The 22,981-nt window shown below is 37.7% G+C and overlaps 1 protein-coding gene across 1 annotated transcript; it reads left to right on the top strand.

Moving 5' to 3' along the window:
* The first annotated feature begins 2,499 nt into the window (after positions 1-2,499).
* On the top strand, positions 2,500-3,244 carry LOC116274587 (keratin-associated protein 13-3). Its single transcript, XM_031665692.1, has one exon. The coding sequence runs from the start codon at positions 2,504-2,506 to the stop codon at positions 3,008-3,010; it is 507 nt and encodes a 168-aa protein (XP_031521552.1). The 5' UTR covers positions 2,500-2,503; the 3' UTR covers positions 3,011-3,244.
* The last annotated feature ends 19,737 nt before the right edge of the window (positions 3,245-22,981 follow it).

Raw genomic sequence — 22,981 nt, 5'->3', positions numbered from 1 at the left:
ACATCTTTTGGCACCTACCTGCTTCTCTTTTCTAAAATACCAGTCAACATGTCTCTAACATGCTGGAAAATCTTGTTTTCACTAACCGTCCAGGTTACAACCTCAATAAGCAAAAGCCAATACTTCTACATAAAGATTGAAAATAGAAAAAAAGAGTATGAGTCATATGTAATATAGATAAAAAGTGTACCTTGTTTATCATAGGTATCTAAGCAAAAGAAAGAGGAGAGAATGGGGCAGAAACAATATTTGAAGAGAGTACAGTTGGGAATTTACCAATCTTGATAAAAGGCATCAACTCACATGTGAAATAATAGGAGAATGGTGTAGATCTAGTCTAACTAAGGTGGAGATGGCTGAAAAAATGGGTTTTAGCGGACATTACCTGGAGAGTGTCTGAATATAAGCTCCAAAACTAAACTCAAAAGTTTTTTTATTGTTTCTTTAAATCATTGAACAACTGAAATAATTTTTTTTTTGTTTACCCTGATTGGCATACTCGAGATAAAATGTTCAGTTTAAATTTTTTACTATCCATCAAAAAATTGGTTTACTTTTTGTATTAGTCTATTCTCATACTGCTATAAACTACTACTACTTTATAAATTATCTGGTAATTTATAAAGAAAAGAGGTTTAATTGATTCACAATTCTGCAGGCTGTACAGGATGCATGGCTGGGAAGGCCTCAGGAAACTTACAATCGTGGTGGAAAATGAAGGGGAAGCAGGCAGTCCTACAAGGCTGGAGCAGAAGGAAGAGAGTGAAGGGCGAGGTGCTACACATTTTTAAACAACCAGATCTCATGAGAACTCACTCACCAGCATGAGAACAGCAAAGGGGAAGTCCACACCCATGATCCAATCACCTCCCACCAGGCCTTCCCCAATATTGCGGATTACAATTTGACTTGAGATTTGGGCAGGGACACAAATCCAAACAGTATCACTTTTTAAAAAGTATAAACAAGATTCAATATTTACAGACATTCTGCATTTTTTCTCTTTCTAGAGTCTCCCCTGGGAGAGGTTGGGAGAGTTGTAAGATTTGGACATAGGTCTGGCCCAAGTGAAGGAGAAAGAGAAAGAGAAAGAAGTGCTTGAGACCTATGCAGGGGACAGTAGCTCTTTAAGGTCATTGAGGAAACCCTGAGTCAAAGCTGGCTGTCAAGTATCTTCCAGGAATCCCTATATCTCCACTGTGCTCAGTCTTTGCCTGGGAGCAGCCCAGAGAAAGCAAGCCTTCCCAAAAAGTGCAGTGTTAACTTTTAGAACACAGCAGGTAGGGTCATTGGTTATTTAAGCCTCCTGTAATTTAAGATCCGAGATGTGAATTCTCCAGGCTGCCACACATGTGAATGAGAATCTGTTAGGACCATGGGCCTCATATTAGATGCACTGAATCTGAAATTCATTTATTTTTTCCCTCACATTTCAATGGTGTTTATCTGCCACTTTGATTCTCTTCATAAGGCCCCCGAATTGGTTTTCATTTGTGATTGTCTCAGTTCCATCCTTTGCTGTCACCACATCTCCAAATAATTGTCCAGGTTTCCTTCTGGTCATAGGCATCAATGTTATTCAATTTGTCTTGACTTATACTTTTTCTTCTACATTGGATGTGAGACACAGTGGGTAGTAGTACACAATAGATGAAGGAAACTTTTGTAGAATGAGAAAGGATGGTGATAAGTAGGTTTAGTTTTTAGCAGGTTTCTCATTAAGGCCAAAGTTGTATCTCTAATCCATTGACAAAAAAAGACACGTAACTTTATCTCATTTCTCACTGTTTAGGGAAAACTATTGGCCCATAACAGCCAATAACAAGACACATGAAAATTATGCTAGGAGGAAAAGGAGGTGCCTTCCTAGACATAATAAAATAAGCATTAATACAAAACAGTCATAGCATTTCTGACGTAAGTGCAGTTCATTGACTTTGTGTTATAACACCAAAATTATAGCACCCATAAATACAACATGTGGAAAACTATTCAGATGCAATTACAGACAAGATTGCTCAGTTACACATATGTAAATGAGGGAGCACAAAAATGTGAAGGATGACTCTGTTGGGCACCACACCTATTGCTGAGAGAATATAAATGGCACTGTCCAGGATGCAACATTAAAACTCAGAATCTTTTTTTTTTTTTTTTTTTTTTTTTATTGAGACGGAGTCTCGCTCTGTCGCCGGGGCTGGAGTGCAGTGGCCGGATCTCAGCTCACTGCAAGCTCCGCCTCCCGGGTTCACGCCATTCTCCTGCCTCAGCCTCCCGAGTAGCTGGGACTACAGGCGCCCGCCACCTCGCCCGGCTAGTTTTTGTATTTTTTAGTAGAGACGGGGTTTCACCGTGTTAGCCAGGATGGTCTCGATCTCTTGACCTCGTGATCCGCACGTCTCGGCCTCCCAAAGCGCTGGGATTACAGGCTTGAGCCACCGCGCCCGGCCAAAACTCAGAATCTTAACAGGGACACTCAGCTGAACTCACATCTCCCGTCAACATGTCCTACAACTGCTGCTCTGGAAGCTTCCCCGCCTGCTCCTGTGGGGGCTACCTGCGCTACCCAGGATCTTCCTGTGGCTCTTCCTACCCCAGCAACCTGGTCTACAGCACTGATCTCTGTTCTCCCAGCACCTGCCAGCTGGGTTCCTCTCTCTATAGGGGCTGTCAGGAGACCTGCTGGAGGCCCAACAGCTGTCAGACATCCTGTGTGGAGTTCAGCCCCTGCCAGACCTCCTGCTACTACCCCAAGACCCACATGCTCTGCAATTCTTGCCCGACTATGCACGTTGGATCTCGGAGTTTTGGATCCAATAGCTGCTGCTCCCCGAGCTGTGGATCCAGGAGCTGCTCCTCACTGGGTTGTGGATCCAATGGCTTCAGATATCTGAATTATAGAATCCATGTCTTCCCTTTCCAGAGTTATAGATCCAGATTCTGCCACCCATTTAGGAGGTGGTTCCATTCATCTTGTTATCAGCCATTCTGTAGATCTGGTTTCTACTGACTAATGTGACTGCTCAAACCCATTTGAGAAATGCGTATCTTTAGTAAGGTCATCTATTAATTTCCTCTTTTGAGAAGTATTCTAATATTATTGATCACCAGGTCTACTTTACTTTCCAGTCTTCAAAAACTGGCTTGTATGTTAGTTCTGTCAAACTGCAGTTTGGATCAATGACTGATCTATAACTGGATCAATCTGGATCTATAACTCTGGGAAGGAAAGGCATGGATTCTATAATTCAGATATCTGAAGCCATTGGATCAATGAATGATCCAAACTGCATTATAGATACAATTTATAGTTTTGTATTCCTTTCCAAAAGAGATAAGTGAAAAAGATTTTATTTTAATAAACTCTTCATTCTTCTGTCCAAACGTGCTGTTAATATTATTTATTAGTAAAGCATTGACTAGGATGTGCATTGTCATTGCTTCTAGTAATGGGCTTTGCAATGCCCAGATTATGGTGTCTCTGCACTAATTTTGGTTGGGTTTTAGATATTTTCCTCCTCTTTAAGCAGGAGTTTCTGGGATTCTCACAGTTTCCAAGGATAGCCTTTCTCTTAAGTACCCTTGTCAGGATAGTTAAGATAGCCTTTGCTATCATTTTTGATGATAGCCTTTCATCAAAATCATCAAAAATGATTGTTTGGGTTGCATCCTGAAATAAAATTGGATAGGCTGTACTTACATTGTTCTGCTCTCTCACATCAAAGTGTTATGAAAAGTAAGTTACTGAGATAATATAAAAAGCATTGACTATCCTTGTTCACTCCTTGAATATGCCATGCATGTCTAACGACAGAATGTATCAGAAAAGTTTGAAGAGTACATGAACAAAATTTTTATTTATATGCTTAGGCCTGTTCATGAAGTGTATTAAAATGGAAGACTAACACATGGATGTAAATGTTTAGAAAAGAGCACCTATGAGCATAAGGTAATGACAGTGCAGCAGTATCACTTATTTTTAATTAGCTAAATCCCAGTACCCCAATTACTATTTTCAATCTGCTCAAATGATCTCCATTTGTTTAAAAAGGCAGGCAACAAACGTTGATGGGAAGGAAGTAGGCTCAGCAGGTGTTAGTCGTACCTGGGTTCTTTGCCAAAATATCTAATCTAATTGAAAACTCTGAAGCCTTTACTATCATCAAAAATGATTTTTTGTTGTATCTTGAAATAAAATTGGATAGGCTGTACTTATGCTGTTCTGCTTTCTTACATCCAAGTGTTATAAAAAGTAAAGTACTAAGGCAATATGATGGTAATGGGAGACATAATATTTATATAAAACAAGCAATGTTCAAGTATTTTCCTATTCTTTATTTTATAAGATCTTCGAACAGTCTCTGAAATTAGAAATAGAATGCAGAGTATTAGATACTTGGCAAAAAAACTTAGTCATAAGTATATCACAGTCATCTCATCATGTTCTCTTTACTTCCTCTTTTACTGCTAATACAATAAAATATGAAATACAAAGAGAACTGTAGAGTTCATCGACTTCAACATCCTTATTCTACAGAGGTGGAAATGGAAACAGCAGCATTGGACAGAATTTTAAAATGTTGCTCAGCAAGTTATTGTAGAGCTGTGAGTAGAACTACTTTATTCCACCCAATTTATTTTATTGGATCTGTCCAGCTGTGACATTTTCTCTTGTCGCCTCACTTCCCTCATTTGCTCCCTATTTTCCTCTTCTTCTCTCCCTCCTCCTTCTCCTCCATCAATTTAGGAAATAGTCATGGTGCTTATATAGTTAGAGAAGAGAAATAAGGAACAATGAAAGAAAATGCATAGGAAAAATTATTAGTGATTGAGTTACAAAAATTAAAATGACAAATTGTGACATCCTCTATAAACTCAGTACTTTTAATAATTTCATTGATTTTTTAAATTTTAGTGATTCTAGTTAGCCCCATGCTCATAATATTTACCCAAGAGTAATGATCAAGCCTTATGCTCCCCAAAACATAGGCAATGGCAAGGGTTTAATGAGGAGCACCTATAGCTTCTTGGCCAGGCTGAGGTCTTCTCTATTATTGTCTCCAAATTGCAGATGCAGGAATGGTCTTCTGGCTTTCAGGAATACACTCTAATCTTGGTTTCCTATTACTGCCATCGCAAATTACATTAAACTTACAGTTTTAAGCAATACAAATTTATTATCTTTTAATTCTATAGGTCAAAATCTGATGAATCTGATGACCTCACCGGGCTAAATCAAAGTATATTGGCAGGGCTGAGTTTCTTTCCAGAGGCTCTAAGGGAGAATCTATTTCCTTGCTTTTTATAGATTCTAGAGCAGAGGTCGTCAACCTCTGGGCCATGAACTGGTACTGGTCCATGGCATGTTAGGAACCAGGCAGCACAGCAGGAGGTGAGTGGCAGTTGAGCAATGGTTACTGTCTGAGCTCTATCTTCTGTCAGATTAGCGGCAGCATTAGATTCTCATCAGAGCACAAACCCTGTTGTGAACTGCACATGCAAGAGATCTTGGTTGCAGGTTCCTTATGAGAATCTAATGCCTGATGATCTGGCTTCCATCATCTGAATACGGGACCATCTAGGTGCAGAAAAACAAGCCCAGGTCTCCCACTGATTCTACATTATGGTGAGTTGTATTTGTGTTATTTCATGATATATTACAATGTATTAATAATAGAAACAAAGTGCACAATAAATGGAATGTTCTTGAATCATTCCAAAACCATCCCTCCCCTCTCCTCCATTCTGTGGAAAAACTCTTTCAGGAAACCTGTCCCTGGTACCAAAAAGTTTGGAGATGGATGTTCTAGAGGCCACCTACATTTTTTAGTTCATGGCCCCATTCCTCTGTCTCCAAAGACAGTAGTGGTGGGTCCAATCATTCTCATAGTGCATCACTTAGACCTACTTTTCTGCCTTTACCTCCCACTTCATACTTATAATTACATTGGGGTCGCCTGGTTACACAACATTACATTCCAGGAATAAAGCCTATTTGATCACTGTAAATTAACTTTTTGATATGCTATTGGATTCTGTTTGCTAATGTTTTGTTAAGTTTTTTTGTGTTTATTTTATTAGGAATATTGGACTGTAATTGTCTTTTCTGATTTTGTTTCTGCCATGTTTTATATCAGGCTGATGCTGACTTCATAGAATGAGTTAGGGAGGAGTCCCTCCTCTTCAAGTTTTGGGAATAGTTTCAATAGAATTGGGACCAGCTCTTGATTGTACATCTGGCAGAATTCAGCTGTAAATCCATCTGGTACTGAGCTTTTTTTTTTTGGTTGGTTGGTTGGTTGGTAGTTTTTTTATTATTTATTCAATTTCAGAACTCAATATTCATCTCTCCAGAGTTTCAATTTCTTCCTGATTCAATAGAGGTATTTGTAATAGTCTCTGAGGATCTTTTGTGTCTGTGTGAGATTCATTGTAATGTCACCTTTTTCATTTCTGATCATGTTTATTTGAATCTTATCTCTTCTATTTTTTGTTAATCTAACTAGTGATCAATAGATCACTAGTTAGAATTATCTTGTTTATCCTTCCCAAGAACCAACTTTTTGTTTAATTGATTCTTTGTATCAATATTCAGGTCTCAATTTTTTTTCCATGTGTGCTTTGATTTTGCTTGTTTCTTTTCTTCTGCTAGGTTTGTGATTAGTTTATTATTGTTTTCCTAGTTTCTCTGGGTGTGATGCTAAATCTTTAATTTGAGATCTTTATAACTTTTTGAGGTAGGCATTTTGCTCTATAAACTTTCCTGTGAACACTGCTTTTGCTGCATCCCAAAGATTTTGGTATGTTGTGTCTCCATTTTCATTCATTTCAAAGAATTTTTAAATTCTGCCTTGATTTCATTTTTTAACCCCTAAGTCATTCAAGCTGTTTAATTGCAAGGCAATTGTGTGGTTTTGAGAGATAGTCTTCATGTTAATTTCCATTTTTATTGCACTGTGGTCTGAGAGTATGGTGAAATGAGTTCTCTTTTTTTAATTTATTGAGACTTATTTTATGCCCAAGCATATGGTCAATCTTGCAATACGTTGTGTGTGCAGAAAAGAATAATACATATTCTGTAGTAGTTGGGTAGACTATTCTGTAGTAATCCAGGAAATGAAGAAATGAAGAAAGAGTTAACATCTTAAAAAGAAATAAGTCAGAGCTTCTTGAAATGAGAAACTCACTTAAGGAATTTTAAAATACCATTTAAAGCTTTATCAATAGACTGAGCCAAGCAGAAGAAATAATTTCAGAGCTTGAATATTGAACTCTCCTAGGTAGACAAAAACTTAAAAAGAAGAGTTTTTAAAAAATTGAAGTCTTTGAGAAATATGGGACTATGTAAAGTGACAAGTCCTACAAATTATTAGTATTCCTGAGAGAGAAGAAGAAAAAGTAAACAACCTGAAAAACATATTTGAGGGAATCAATTAATAAAATTCCCCTAATGTTGACTGAGAGATAGATATTGCGATACAAGAAATCCAAAGAACACCTGTAATTTGCACTACAAAATGAATGTCACCAAGGCATATAGTCACCAGACTGTCCAAGGCCAATACTAAACAAAATTTTTTAAAGGCAACCAGAGAAAAAAGTCAGATCATGTACAAAGAGAACTCCATCAGGCTAACAGTGGACTTTTCAGCAGAACCTTACAAGCGAGATTAGGGGCCTATTTTAAGCATTCTTAAAGACAAGAAATTCCAATCAAGGATTTTCTGTTAAGACAAACTAAGCTTCATAAGGAAAGGAGGAATGAAATCTCTTCCAGACAAGCAAACTCAAACGGAATTTATTACCACTAGAACAGCCTTACAAGACAGCCTAAAGGAGTTCTAAACGTGGGCGGGGAGGGGGGAACTGCTGCCACAAACACATATTTAAGTACATAGCTTATAGACCCTATAAAACAACCACAGAATAGAGTATCAACAAAGCAGCCAGCTAACAGCTTCATGATAGGATAAAAACTTCACATATCAAAATTAACCTTGAATGTAAATGAATGGCCTAATGTGTCATTTGAATGGCACAGAATGGCAAATTGAATATAAAAAAGAATATTAATTTGCTGTGTTTAAGAGACCCCTCACACACACTATGACACCCGTAGGCCCAAAGTAAAGGGGTAGACAAAGATCTATCCCACAAAAGGAAAAGTTTCTTTCTGTTGATTTTCAACCTTGTCTTGGATCTCATTGAGCTTCCTTGCCATCCATGCTTTGAATTCTTTATCTATCAATTCTGAGTTTCCATTTTGGCTAAGGATCATTGCTGCAGAGCTAGTGTAATCCTTTCGTGGTGTCATTACAGATTTTTCATGGTGCCAGAATTCTTGTGCTAGTTTCTTCTCATCTGGAAACATTGGTACTTCTAATTATTGTAATTATTTTTGTGGGGAGTAGTATTATTTCTTTTTCTTTCTTTCTCTGTTTTTCTCTCCTTTCCCCTTCCTACCTCCTTAGGGGGTGTGACTGTAGAGAATGCTGGGTAGGGTTTTTGGCTTTGCTCCTACAGCCCTATGCACTCTGTTGGCATGTTTTATATTGGACTGTGTGGTTTGATTTGCACGTCAGTAGATGGCGCCGATGGAAAACAGCCAGTTGCAGCCCACGTGGCTAGGTATATAACCTGATCCTTGTTTACTGAGAGAAGCTCTCTGTTCCCTTAGCCAATGGGCTGATTTGTGGAGTGCACAGTGGTTTGAGCTCCCTGCTCAGCTCCATGGGAGCAGCGGTCAAGATGGGCAGGTCCAGACTTGGCAGTTCTGCCCACAGGTCCCCTGATGACAGGCACAAGCACCAGCCTTGAGGGAGAATTCTGTCGGCAGACACCAAACACTCAGAGATGGGTCAGGTATGGAGGTGGAAAAGCTCCTCAATCTCAAGATCTCTGCAAAGATAGGAAGGGTGCCCTAAACTCCTAATCCAGGAGAGTGGGTGCTCCAGATGCCTGGATACTGACACATACCAGTGACTCTAATACCATCTGTTGAAAAGACATTTTTTTACATTCGAATTGATTTCACATCTTTGTAAAAAATAGGTAGCACACATGTGGATCTGTTGCATAACTCTATTTTGTTCCACTAATTTAATTATCTATACTTAATTCCAGTACCACAATATTTTAATATACATCTTCCTGTTTTATTTCCCCCTTTTTAAGATTGTGTTGCCTATTCTTCCTCCATTAAACTTTATACATTTCAGTTGATTTTTCAATTTTTGGCAATTTTGGCACTTTTGTTTGGAATGTGTTGGATCCGTGAATTCGAGATAATAAAAATTATCCCTAAATTTATAGATCCATGATATGACTCAAGATCTTGAAATGTATTCCACAAATGATATGTTTTGATATTATTACAATATATTTTTAAACTTAATTTTTCATATGCTTTTCATTTGTATAGACAAAATCGATATTTCTATAGTAATTTTATAGCTTACTTAGGATTTTCGATGCGAGCAGTTGCACCTGTGACTAGAATGTTTTACCACTCACTTCCTGTTATTATTTTTTGCTGTTTCATTGTAAGACCAATAATTCAATGTTGACTAGAAATGTGGGAATGTGCAATATGGTTGATTTGCATGTGTATGTATGAGTGTGTAGTGTGCTACCTTTGTTTTTGTTCATGACAATTAATAAATATGTATATTTTTGGTTTTAAGTGTCTATTGTTTATAGTATCGAGTAATATCTGACCAGGAAGACATGTAAAAGATGATTGATATTATTAATTGAGTTAACTTAGAAGGCATCTGCAACAACATGCCTCCTCTGCCATCCCCAGGGAGCCTGAGAACTCCATTTTCAAACTCTCTCAGCTCGGAAAGTGGGGTATTTACACACAGCAGTTTAATTGAATTTCTCCTATTCAAGATCACCACATTCACTATACCATCGTATCCTGACTACCTCACTCTTTAAATTTCATTCTAATTCAGTTTAGCGCCAATTTCAGAAGAACTTTTAAACATGTATCTAAAAGTTGGGGCTATCTTGAATATCAAAATCACAAGAACTATGAGAATAGCTAAGGGAAGTATGAGAAGGTGAAGTAAAATGACCAAAGCAGAGAGAAAAAAAAAACGCATATTTTGTATTTAGGGAAGAACTGAAATTTAGTTGGTTTACAGTAAAAGAGGGTTTATGTAGAAATGTGAGACAGAACTTGCAATGTACAATGAGTACATATAGTCTGTGATTGGATATCACTAATCATAGCTTTTTATCCTTTTCATTCAAATTAGTGCAAAGCACCTTCTAATTACATATGCTTATTCCAGTTTCTCACCCCAATCAAACTATTTTTACTCACTATCTAGATTCAGCTGATAGGATACTTTCTTTGGGAACCTTTGCTGACTTCTAAATAGGTGACATCTCTTTGTTAAGTGTTCTTATATGTTGAGGCTGCTTATTCACAGCTTTAATAACTATTGTAATTAAATAATTATTTGGTTAATATCGATTAAACCAGATAAGTGGTAAATTCAGAGGAACAGAAACTGTATTTCAAAAAATTGTTTTAAAATGTTCTCATTATAGGGTAGCCCATGAATGGATGCATTTTCCTTGAAAAATATAATAAAACATTTTTTCATCATGCATTCCCTAAGAACAGAGCCAGATGAATCCTATTTTGAGATGTGACAAAATGCTACTGAGGTATGACTAATGAAAAATACGGGAGTTAAGTTTGGGGGGAACAAAGTTGTTATCTGTAATCACTAAAGTGACAAGAATAAATAAATAAAAATTGATAAAATCAATCGCATATAAATGATTCATGATGAGTTTTCTGGGAAACTGAATACAGTAATTCCTGGAAGTCAGAACCACATGCTGATCAGTAGCTAGATGGCTGATAATTTCTGGAAATACAGTTGCTTGGGCGGCAGGAACTTAAGACCTGAACCCCCAGACTCAAGACTCGCAGAGCTAATGAGTGTAACAGATCAAACAGGGAAGGCAGCAGTGGAAACCCGCACCATTGTAGAGGCAAAGCCCACGAGAGATCTAATAGAAATCTGGTAGACAGCAGGACCGCCTTTGTAGGGAACTGGAGATTTGGAATTACTGTTCCTGAATTGCTGGAATACAGGGAGAAACCTACCTTAATCCTGGTAAATTCAAAATGTTGCAAAAGACTCAGGGATTTGGGCTGGCCATTTCTAGAGAAACTTTAATATGGCATTGGGATAGTTTCTTGAAATATAATGATGAAGTTTATAATGATATAATGATAGAGTTTACAATATGATGATAAATTTATCATTATTTCATCCTGAAGTTAGATATTAATCTTTTTAACTTCAGAACCAGTTTTGATATTGCAAATTTATTGTCTCCAACATTGTAATTACCAGCTGTGTAAGCATGCTTCACTATATAATTGTGTAATTATTATTGAAACTATCACTGATTAGTCTTTAAAAGGTAGTTTGCTTTTCTAACTAGAGTATTTCCAGAGGCCAGAGAACCACTTTTATATCTAAAATAGGCACATCATTTCCATTAATCCAAGATGGCTTTGGCTTAGCCAGAAAGTATTCTTTAATGTTAATGCTGTTTGTGTCTGTGTTCTAGATCTCTAAGATGGCAGAAACTCACAGGTGAGAATTTGGTATATAGAGCTAAGTTGAATTATAACTTTTTTAAATTACGAAACAAGACATTTATGCAGCCAACAGACACATGGAAAACCGCTCATCATCACTGGCCATCAGAGAAATGCAAATCAAAACCACAATGAGATACCATCTCACACCAGTTAGAATGGCAATCATTAAAAAGTCAGGAAACAACAGGTGCTGGAGAAATAGGAACACTTTTACACTGTCGGTGGGACTGTAAACTAGTGCAACCATTGTGGAAGACAGTGTGGCGATTCCTCAAGGATCTAGAACTAGAAACACCATTTGACCCAGCCATCCCATTACTGGATATATACCCAAAGGATTATAAATCATGCTGCTATAAAGACACACGCACAATATATTTATTGAGGCACTATTCACAATAGCAAAGACTTGGAACCAACCCAAATGTCCATCAATAATAGACTGGATTAAGAAAATGTGGCACATATACACCATGGAATACTATGCATCCATAAAAAAGGATGAGTTCATGTCCTTTGTAGGGACATGGATGCAGCTGGAAACCATCATTCTCAGCAAACTATCGCAAGGACGAAAAACCAACCACTGCATGTTCTCACTCATAGATGGGAATTGAACAATGAGAACACTTGGACACAGGGCGGGGAATATCACACACCAGGGCCTGTCGTGGGGTGGGGGAAGCAGGGGAGGGATAGCATTAGGAGATATACCTGATACAAATTATGAGTTGATGGGTGCAGCACACCAACATAGCTCATGCATACATATGTAACAAACCTGCACATTGTGCACATGTACTCTAGAACTTAAAGTTTAATAATAAAAAAAGCAATTATATTATGAGCCAAAAAAAAAAAAAAAAGAAAAGAAAGTTATAAACAAAATTAGATCAAGTTCACCAGGGAGCATCAATCATTGTCATTCCAATTTCTGTCACAGAAAGCTGAATAGAACCTTCCATATTTCCACTCATTATTTCAATCCCTTTGGATTTCCCAGTAAAAGTCTACTAATTATGATTATTACCCAAGAAATCTAGTGGTGATGAGGATGGTGACGACAACGGGGAGGAGGAGAATAAGAAATAGGGCTGATGAAGAGAGGGAAAATGAGACCACAAGACCCAGTTGAAACCACATTAAAATGAAACTTACGAACCAGGGTTCCATCCTCTGCTTGCTGCATGATGTGGAAACTGCCTCTTGGCTTGTGCCTGTAATTCCAGCACTTTAGGAGGCCAAGGCAGGTGAATCACTGTAGCCCAAGAGTTCGAGACCAGTCTGGGCAACATGGCAAAACCGTGTCCCTACAAAAAATAAAAATAAAAAATACATAAGTAAACAGAAAATTTCCCAGATGTATTAATACATTTTCAGGCTGCTGATAAAGACATACCCAAGACTGGGTAATTTATAAAGAAAAAGAGGTTTAACAAACTCACAGTTCCATGTGGCTAGGGAGGCCTCACAATCATGGTAAATGCAAAAGGCACATCACATCTTACATGACAGCAGACAAAAGAGAATGAGAACCAACTGAAAAGGGTTTCCCCTTATCAAATGCTCAGATCTCATTAGACTCATTCACTACCAGGAGAACAGTATGGGGGAAACTGCCCCATGATTCAATTATCTCCTACTGGGTCCATCCCACAACATGTAGGAATTATGGCAGCTACAATTCAAGATGAGATTCGGGTGGCGACACAATGTTACAGTTCTTAAAGATGGTGTGTCTGAAGTCTGTTCCTTCAGGGGTTCAGATATGTCTGCAGTTTCTTCTGGTGAGTTTGTGGTCTAGCTGACTTACGGAGCGCAGCTACATGCCTTCCTGGGGGGTGTTACAGCTCTTAAAGACAAGGCATCTGGAGTTGTTCGGACTTCCTGGTGGGTTCATGGTCTTGCTGGCTTCAGGAATAAAACTGCAGACCTTCATGGTGAGTGCTACAGCTCATAAAGGTGTGGTGCACCCAAAGAGTGAGCAGCAGCAATATTTCTTATAAAGCAGGAAAGAATAAAACTTCCACAGCGGGGAAGGGGACTGGAGCAGGTTGCCACTGCTGGCTTAGGCAGCCTGCTTTCATTCCCTTATCTGACCCCACTCACATCCTGCTGATTGGTCTGTTTTGACAGGGTCCTCATTGGTGCGTTTACAAACCTTGAGCTAGACACAGAGCACTGACTGGTGCATTTACAATCCTTTAGCTAGACATAAAAGTTCTCCAAGTCCCCACCCGACTCAGGAGCCCAGTTGGCTTCCCCTAGTGGATCCCGCGCCAGGCCTGCGGGCGGAGCTGCCCGCTAGTCCCTCACCTTGTGCCTGCACTCCTCAGCCCTTGGGCGGTCCCTGCGGCGCTCGTCCGGGAGGCTCGGGCCGCGCGGGAGCCCACCGCGGAGGGGGGCTCGGGCATGGCGGGCTGCAGGTCCTGAGACCTGCCCTGCCGGGAGGCGGCTGACGCCCAGCAAGAATTCGAGCGCGGCGCGGGCATGCCAGAAGTGCTGGGGTAGCCGGTGCCCCCTCCGCAGCTGCTAGCTAGGGTGCTAAGCCCCTCACTGCCCCGGGGCCGGCGGTGCCTGTCGGTCGCTCCGAGTGCTGGGCCCGCCGAGACCACACCCACCCGGAACTCGCGCTGGCCCTCGAGCGCCGCGCGCAACCCAGGTTCCCGCCCGCGCCTCTCCCTCCACACCTCCATGCAACTAGAGGGAGCCCGCTCCAGCCTCAGCGCCCAGAGAGGGGCTCCCACAGTGCAGCGGCGGCTGAAGGGCTCATCAGGAGTGGCCAGAGCTGACACCGAGGCGGAGGAGGCACTGAGAGCGAGCGAGGGTGGCCAGCACGTTGTCACCTCTCAGTATCACCAGGTATGGTGGCATGTGCCTATTGATCTCAATATCACCAGGTATGGTGATTGATCTCAATATCTCCAGGTATGGTGGCATGTGGCATCTGCCCAGGAGGCTGAGGTAGGAGGATCACCTGAGCCCAGAGGTCAAGGCTGCAATGAGCTGTGATGAAACCACTGCACTCCAGTCTGGGCAACAGAGTGAGGCCGTATCTAAAAAAATAAAGTCTTTTAGATCTCAAGTGCCACCTTGATACAGTACGTTTAATTTGGTGATCTCTACAGTTTCTTACCTCTGTCATTTTTAATATATTTAGAAAGAGTGAAACATTCTCATTTTTTAAAGGAATGGCACTTTTGTCAAGTCTATGATTCTCTTAGAGAGTCTATTTTCTCATATGCAAAAGGACCTTAGACTATGAGTGAATTCTCTCGCAGGTCTGCTTGAAGGTGTAAGGAGATGATGCTTAGAAAATTTATTTAAAGATTGCTTGGCTCTACACAAAGATGTCATTTTGCTTTTAATTTTGGCTCATTTACAACCAGTCATATTTTTGACAACTTATTATTTTGTGAAATACTACATTCATAAACACTTAGAAAGTCATCATTAAAAGAAAATCAAATAGCATCCTTTTTTGTGAGATGTAACTAAAATAGCCATATTGGCTGCTACAGAAGGTTATTTTCAGCTACACTGAGTTTGAGCCATGGGAAAGCATCAACAGGGAACCCACAGCTTCCACGTCTAGATCCTTTCCACCTAGGTTCAGTTATAATCTCCTTACACACACTCAGATAAATAAATCAGTCTGTAGCCAGTTGGTGAATGCAGGAATTCAGGCATCTTTGCACCCAAAATGGGGTGAATTCAGAGATAGTTGTTAAAAGCTAATAGGCGGCCAGGTGCCGTGACTCAGGCCTGTAATCTCAACACTTTGGGAGACCAAGGCGGGCAGATCACCTGAGGCAGGCGGATCACTAGAACAGGCGTTCGAGACCAGGCTGGCCAACATGGAGAAACCCCGTCTCTACTAAAAATACAAAATTAGCCCGGTGTGGTGGCACATGCCTGTAATCCCAGCTACTTGGGAGGCTGAGGCAGGAGGACCGCTTTTACCGGGGAGGCGGAGGTTGTGGCACTGCACTCCAGCCTGGGCAACGAGCAAAACTTTGTCTCAAGGAGAAAAAAAAAAAAAGAGCCCATAGGCATTCTTTTCTCAATTTTACAAACATGAGTTCTCTGTTTTTCTTAATGTGAGCCATGCCATGTAAGCCTAAAGTGTCACCCTGCTCTATGTATTCCTGGTGCTTGCACAGCTTCTTAGTTCCCTCCTCCTGTCAGCAGCAACACATGGGCAATTGTACATGGAGTGAATTAAGCTCTTTTCTGCTCCTGAGGTGTTTAGTCAGAGAATGCTTCACAGTCAAATTCTGAACTACTAAGAAATTATTACTTTAAGAGAGTTAAAAACTGAGGATATTGGTTAAGGTTTTGTATACAAAGCTCATTCACAGAGAACTATAGCTCTTTAATTTTAATACCACAAATACACAACAAAATCACATTAGAAAATGAATAGATAACAAGCCACCACATTATTCCGGGGCTAAGGAGTTTATTACCCTTAAATTATGCAAATTTTATTTTAAAAAGAAAATGTGTTAAAATGAAATCTATTACAGGTGCTGGCATCAGACTTTAAATTTGAGCTATTATTCAGTTAAGCACTGGCAATACGCTTTTTGAAAGGTAAAACATTAGTAAGACAGAAATTAATTTATGGTTTTCAACTTTAAAAAATAAAAAACAACTCATACAGGCCGGGCGCGGTGGCTCATGCCTGTAATCCCAGCACTTTGGGAGGCCGAGGTGGGCTGATCACGAGGTCAGGAGATCTAGACCATTCTGGCTAACATGGTGAAACCCCGTCTCTACTGAAAATACAAAAAAATTAGCCGGCTGTGGTGGCGAGCACCTGTAGTTCCAGCTACTCGGGAGGCTGAGGCAGGAGAACCCGGGAGGCGGAGCTTGCAGTGAGCCCAGAGTGTGCCACTGCACTCCAGCCTGGGCAACAGAGTGTCTCAAAAAAAAAAAAAAAAAAAAACTCATACAATTATAAATTAATCAATGCCATTTGTAATAATTCAAATGTTAGAGAGATACCACAATGGAAATTAGAAAATATTTTGAAATGCATGATACTGATGACAAAATGCAGTAAAATTTGAGAGATGCAGCTGTTTAGAAAGAAAATTTTAGATTTTAGTGAGAGTATTGAAAAGCTTGAAATCAAAGTTGCAGTACTTTATGTGAGGATGCTAGGAAAAAAATAGCAATTTAAGCCAAAAGAAATGTCAGAAATTATAAAGATGGAAAATTATGAAGATAAGAACAGAAGCCAATTAAATATAAGTCAAACATAAAACAGAAAATCAACAGAGTCAAAATTTAGGGTTTGTGAGGGTCGATAAAATCAAGTAGTTCAATTTTAAAAGAAGCATAGAGAAAAAGAAGTCAATAACTGCAGAAAATTTGTATAATTATTTAAAAAATATTTTTGTTTTATATTCCAAAGCAGAATTAACTTCTCTGTTTCCTTTAGTATGGTTAAATGTCTAGCTTTCTCCTTTCTTTCTGTTTTTGAAACACTTCTTCAAAATAGTGTTTATGGCAAAACATTAGAGTAGCCACATGATGAATAGAGAACAAAACTACTCTTAGCCAAGAGTAGAAAGTTAATCAATTTGTTCTAAAAAATTATAGAATTCTAGTTCATGTTTCTGCACCAATCAAAGAGGCTTGTAGAGGCATTCTCTTTCACTTTATTCGCTAATTCTACACTCGCATTATGGTGTGAATGATGGGGTGGTATCACATTAAAGAGACTTGATATGCACCCAGATCCTGGTTAATCCAGCTCCATGATTCTGTTGGTAAGGTCTGTACAGTGTAGGCCTCCAGGGGTAGTTTGTTTTTTTAAGAATAAAAAATGAATTACTTGTCAACATTTTGCAAATGGAAATTTTCAAAATTTGTGTGCTTTTCATTGTGGAAATACTGGCTTGCCATTTTTTGGTTTGTGGATTTGCATCCGTGATGTATAGATTGAATTATTTCGGATCCAAGGGGTGCTGTCTAGAGACTATATAACTTATTTTCGTAGCTCCTACCCGCTGCTTCTAGAAATTGCTAATCAGCTTATTACCAATCAGCCTTGGTCAGATTACTTATTTTATAAATAATTTGTGCAGATTAAAAATTTCTGAGTTTTTCTCTTTGATTTTTGAAGGGTGTTTTTAATTAATATAAAGTTCTAGGTTAAGTATTTTTCTTTTTCAGATTTTTAAAGCTATCATTCCATTTTTTTTCTGACTTTCAATATTTATGTTGAAAATTAGCTGTAATTCTTATTGCTATTCCCCTAAAAAATGTGTAGTTTATAAAATTCTGGATACTTTTAAGATCTTTTCTTTATTTCATTTTCATCAATTAATTATTATATGCTTGAGTCTGAATTTCTCTGTGTTTACTCTGATATAAGAATCCTAACATTCTTGCATCTGTGGGTTGAAGGGATTTTTGTTGTTGTTGTTACTTGCTTGCTGTTGTAGTATTTTTGTCAAAAGCACAATATTTTGACTAATAGCTTTTCTATGCTTTCTTCTGCCCCTCTTCTGCTAGGATTTCTGTTAGATAATCTTTAAATTGCTTAATGTTTTTCAGCAAATCTTTAGTAACTTACTCCATCTTATTTTTCCTTCTCAATTTATTTGTATACTTAATCTTTTCTAAAAAAATTTATTTTCAAGTTGATTTATCTTTATTACTGTTTTGCCAAATATTTTTTTCATTCTATCTGATAAATTTTATTTTAAAATTGTATCTATTTGGGGATATTCATCAGATTACTTTTTATTTTTATATCATAGTCATTTTACAGTCAATGCTTGGTAATTCTAATGTTTGTAGTAAATGTGAATTTTCTTCTATTAAATGTTTTCCTTTGATTAGATGAATTTACTTGCTTTTTCAAGTTTTTTTGTAATGTTTTATTGCGTTATAGACATAATATAGAAAAGCTGTGGCTTGTGGCATATAAATATTACTAATTACACACGCATATGTTTGTGTGCATGCATACATATACGCAAATATACATATGCAAATATTTTTATCATTTTCCAGAGAATATAATCCCTTCCTTCTGCATTTTAGAAAGGTAAAGAGCTTCTCGGTAAAATTCCTCAATCAATTGAATTAAACAACATTGTTACTAAATTTAATCAGCTTGATTCTACTTCCAATCTGTCTAAACTGCAGCCAGATCCTGCCACTCTCTGATCCGTGCTCTTTATTATAGTCTATATTTCATCTAGCGAGGAGGTTGGTCTATAGTTTCAGAGTGTTTAGTGTTTTAGTTTGCCATTGGAATTGTTTGAGATTTGTTCATTCTAATTATTTTTTTTTATATTTTTAACATTTTTTGTTTAGTTATATAGATAGTAGTATTCTGTCAAAATTCTTAAATTTGTCTTAAAATGCTTAAGAACAATAACCACAATTGTTTTTCTTCACATTCTAATACACTGATCTCTTGTGGATTTGTTTGCACTCTGTATTGTCTCTTGGCTTGGTCATATCTTGCTTTTTTATAGAATTGGTCATTTTAAATTAATTACCATAGGTAATTTGAGAGTTTGAGTGGTTTTATTTGCAGACGAATTTACTTTGGATATAACAGACTGGGATAATGTTACTAACACTCCCGTATCATCAAGATCAATGCAATTCAAAGGTTGGCTTCAGTTTCTACGAAACATATTCTATATTTGCTTACTCTTAAAAATTCTAATAGACTATTTGAGGTCCTTACCAAAAACCTAGCATGTTCACGTGTGTTCCCAGGTCCTTAGAAGGTCCTGCAGTCTGATTGCTTGTGGTCATTCAAGCCATAAGCCCGTTAATATCCTTTTTTTTTAAATCAGTGAACAATTCTAGGAAGAAAGTAGCTTAACTGTCAACACTTCCTTTGATTTAAACCTTCTCCTAATTTTGTTCCAGCAGTTCTTAGCCTGAGTGTGCTCTAGAGTTTACACAAGGATTGCTTTATTCAGTTTTCCTAGGGATCTTATTGATAGGGTTGATTTGAGCTACCAAGACTGCTGCTGCCAAAAGTTATATTGTCTAAATAATATCGTATTAAATTTCGGTATGTAATGGTGATGAGTAAAAAGATTTATTTTCTTATATATGCAGAATTACTTAGAATAAGTAGAAAACCTGGAATGAGAATTATCAATCATAAATTTGTTCCAGTAAAATGAGTAAGTGGAGGTGAAACCTAGGATTATTGTCACCGAACACTCGAACTCATGAGCTTCAAAAGGATGGAGTAATACAGAACCATTATAAAGGTCTAGCCCTAGTTTCTCTCTGTTTATTGTAAATTAACTGTCCAAACATTGCGTAAGCATAAAAGGTGCTTTTATACATCCTTGCTTTGTTCACTCCCTTTTGTCTTCCAAAGCTTTCCTTATTCCATCCTGTATTTCTTCTGTTCCTGCTTTTCTAAGTAGGCTCTATCTTTCAGGAAATTGTGGACAATTTTTCTGTAAGGCTTGACCTTTGGCCAGATCTTGATTCACTGAGTTTCCAGAGCCTGGTGGTTAGAAGAAAGGCAACACCCGCAATTTATTTTCCTCTGAGTGTTGTTTCAGATTCTGAAGAAATAATGACTTGAAAATCTCTTTTAACGTTTTCTTAACTCAATATAAAGATAAAGCCTTTTTATGTTTAGATTTCTCTCCTTATGAAACTGGTTCTGTCGTGGCACTGTATTGTTTTCTGAACTATTTGGCCTATAAAAGATTAGCACATAAATGTAAAAAAATTTAAAAAAAGGATTTCCAATTTTTTGTTGAAATAAATGCATGTTGTTTTCAGATTTCTGTAGTTTGAGTCATTGGCTAGCATGAAGGTAAAAACCTATATATCTTGAGCCAAGGTTCCTTATACAAAAAATAATTGGCTTCCTCCTTACATGTCGTTAAAATTACCTTACATGTTGTTGAAAATTACTCAGTGGGTTTCAGGGGTTTGTTTGCTTTTACCAGTCGACATCAGATGAACTTAATAGAAGTTATTTAAGCCTTGTATTTAGTGTTTTCTGAAAATACACAGCTACAAAATAGACAATCTTGTTCCATGTAAAAAGCTAACAGTTAATCTAAATTTTATTCTTTGTCCATTTGATATGTATCCACCAAGTTTTGTACTTTTCTTCCCCTGTGGAGAGAGGCACAAAAACTGACATCATTAAAAAATAAAGCTGTCCATAGCTCTTGTCTTTATACAAAAAGACAAAAAATTAAACATAAAAAATTTAATTTTAAATCTCCCAACCTCCAGGATTTCAAAGCTTGCTGTAAGAAGAAAATTAATCTTTTACATTTATAAATGAGATAAATAATAAAAGAAATTCCTCTTCAATGCCTAAGCAACAAATAATAACAACCCAAATATATGTAAATGGCAGAATAAGTGTGTTAATTTATTTAATGTTGCTGTTTATTTAATGTTATCAGATTTTCTTCATTTCTGCCTTCATTTCTGAAAATCTGATAACATTAAATAAACAACATATTTAATATTTAATACCTTGCTTACTTGCTTACTGATGGGGATACATTCTAAAAAATGTGTCATTAGGCCATTTCATCACTTTGCAAATGTTACAGAATGAATCTGCATAAACCTGGCTGGTATAGCCTACTACACACCTATGCTGTATGGTATAGCTTATTGCTCTTAGGTTAAAAACCTACACTGCATGTTACTGTACTAAATACTGCAGGCAATTATAATAAAATGGTATTTGTATATCATAACATACCTAAACATATGAAAATATGAAAGTTAAAAAATGGTGCACTCTTATAGGCACTTACCACGAAAGGAGCTTGAAAGACTAGAAATTGCTGTACATGAGTCAGTGAGTGAGTAGTGAGTAAGTGTGAAGTCCTAGGACATTATGACACACTACTGTAGACTTTATAAGTGCTGTATGCTAAGCTACACCAAATTTATTTTTTAAAATGTCTCTTTCTTCAGTAATTAACCTTAGCTCATAGTAAATTTTGCTTTATAAATATGTAATTTTTTTTAACTGTTTAACTCTTTTGTATTAACAGATCTTAAAACACAAACACATTGTATAGCTGGACAAAAATATTTTCTTTCTTTGTATCACTATTCTATAAGCACTTTTCTATTTTAAATTTTATTTTTATTTTCTAAAGTTTTTTGTTAAAAACTAAGAACACCCACATTAGCCTAGGCCTACGTGAAAAGGATAATCAATATCACTATCTTCTACCTCCACATCTTAGTCACTAGAAGATCTTTCAGGACAATTACAGGCATGGAACTGTAAACTCCTATGACAACAATGCTTTCTTCTGGAATACCTCCTGATGAACATTCCCGAAGCTGTTTTACAATTAACTTTTTTTATACTAAGAAGGAGAAAACTATAAAATAGTAATGAAAAGTAGAGTACAGTAAATACTAGGTAATTGAAAATTTTCAGCTCTATTGTGATCTCCTGGGACCACTGTTGTAAATGTGGTCTCTCATTGACCGAAATGTTGTTACGTGGCTCTTGACTGTAATTGGATGAATTCCATTGCTAGTGCAGCTATAAGATTTAAAGGTTAGAAGATTGCTTGGTAGCAAGATGAACAGAGATTCCTAGAACCACAGTAGTTTGGAAAGAAGAAACTGAATCTATTGCCCAGAGAACGAAAGCCACAAACATCATAACCAGAAATCTGAAGCTACTCCTGCACCATGATACCTAAAGCTCACAGGTGCTCTTTTTCTAAACATTTAAACCACATAAGTCTTCCAGTTTAATATCCTCATGCACTGAACTCATCATATAAATCTAAATTTTGTTCTTGCATTCTTCAAACTTCTGATACATTTTTTTCCTTAGAGATGCGTGAATATTTATGGAGTAAACAAGGATTTTTTTTTTTTATTTTACTTTAAGTTCTGGGATACATGTAGAATGTGAAGGTTTGTCGTGTAGGTATACATGTGCCAGGATGGTTTGCTGCACCCATCAACCCGTCATCTAGGTTTTAAGCCCTGCATGCATTAGGTATTTGTCCTAATGCTCTCCTTCTCGTTTCCTCCTACTCCCCGACAGGCTCTGGTGTATGATGTTCCCCTGCCTGTGTCCATACGTTCTTATTGTTCAGCTCCCACTCATGAGTGAGAACATGAGGTATTTGGTTTTCTGTTCCTGTGTTAGTTTGCTGAGGATAATGGTTTCCAGCTTTATCCATGACCCTGCAAATGACATGAACTCATTCTTTTATATGGCTACATAGTATTTCATGATATATATGTGCCAAATTTTCTTTATCCAGTCTATCATTGATGGGCACTTGGGTTGGTTCCAAGTCTTTACTATTGTAAATAGTGCTGCAA

The sequence above is a fragment of the Papio anubis genome, chromosome 4 (assembly GCF_008728515.1).
Source record: "Papio anubis isolate 15944 chromosome 4, Panubis1.0, whole genome shotgun sequence".
In the NCBI taxonomy this organism is placed as follows: Eukaryota; Metazoa; Chordata; class Mammalia; order Primates; family Cercopithecidae; genus Papio; species Papio anubis.
This window is presented reverse-complemented; position numbering and strand designations above follow the sequence as displayed.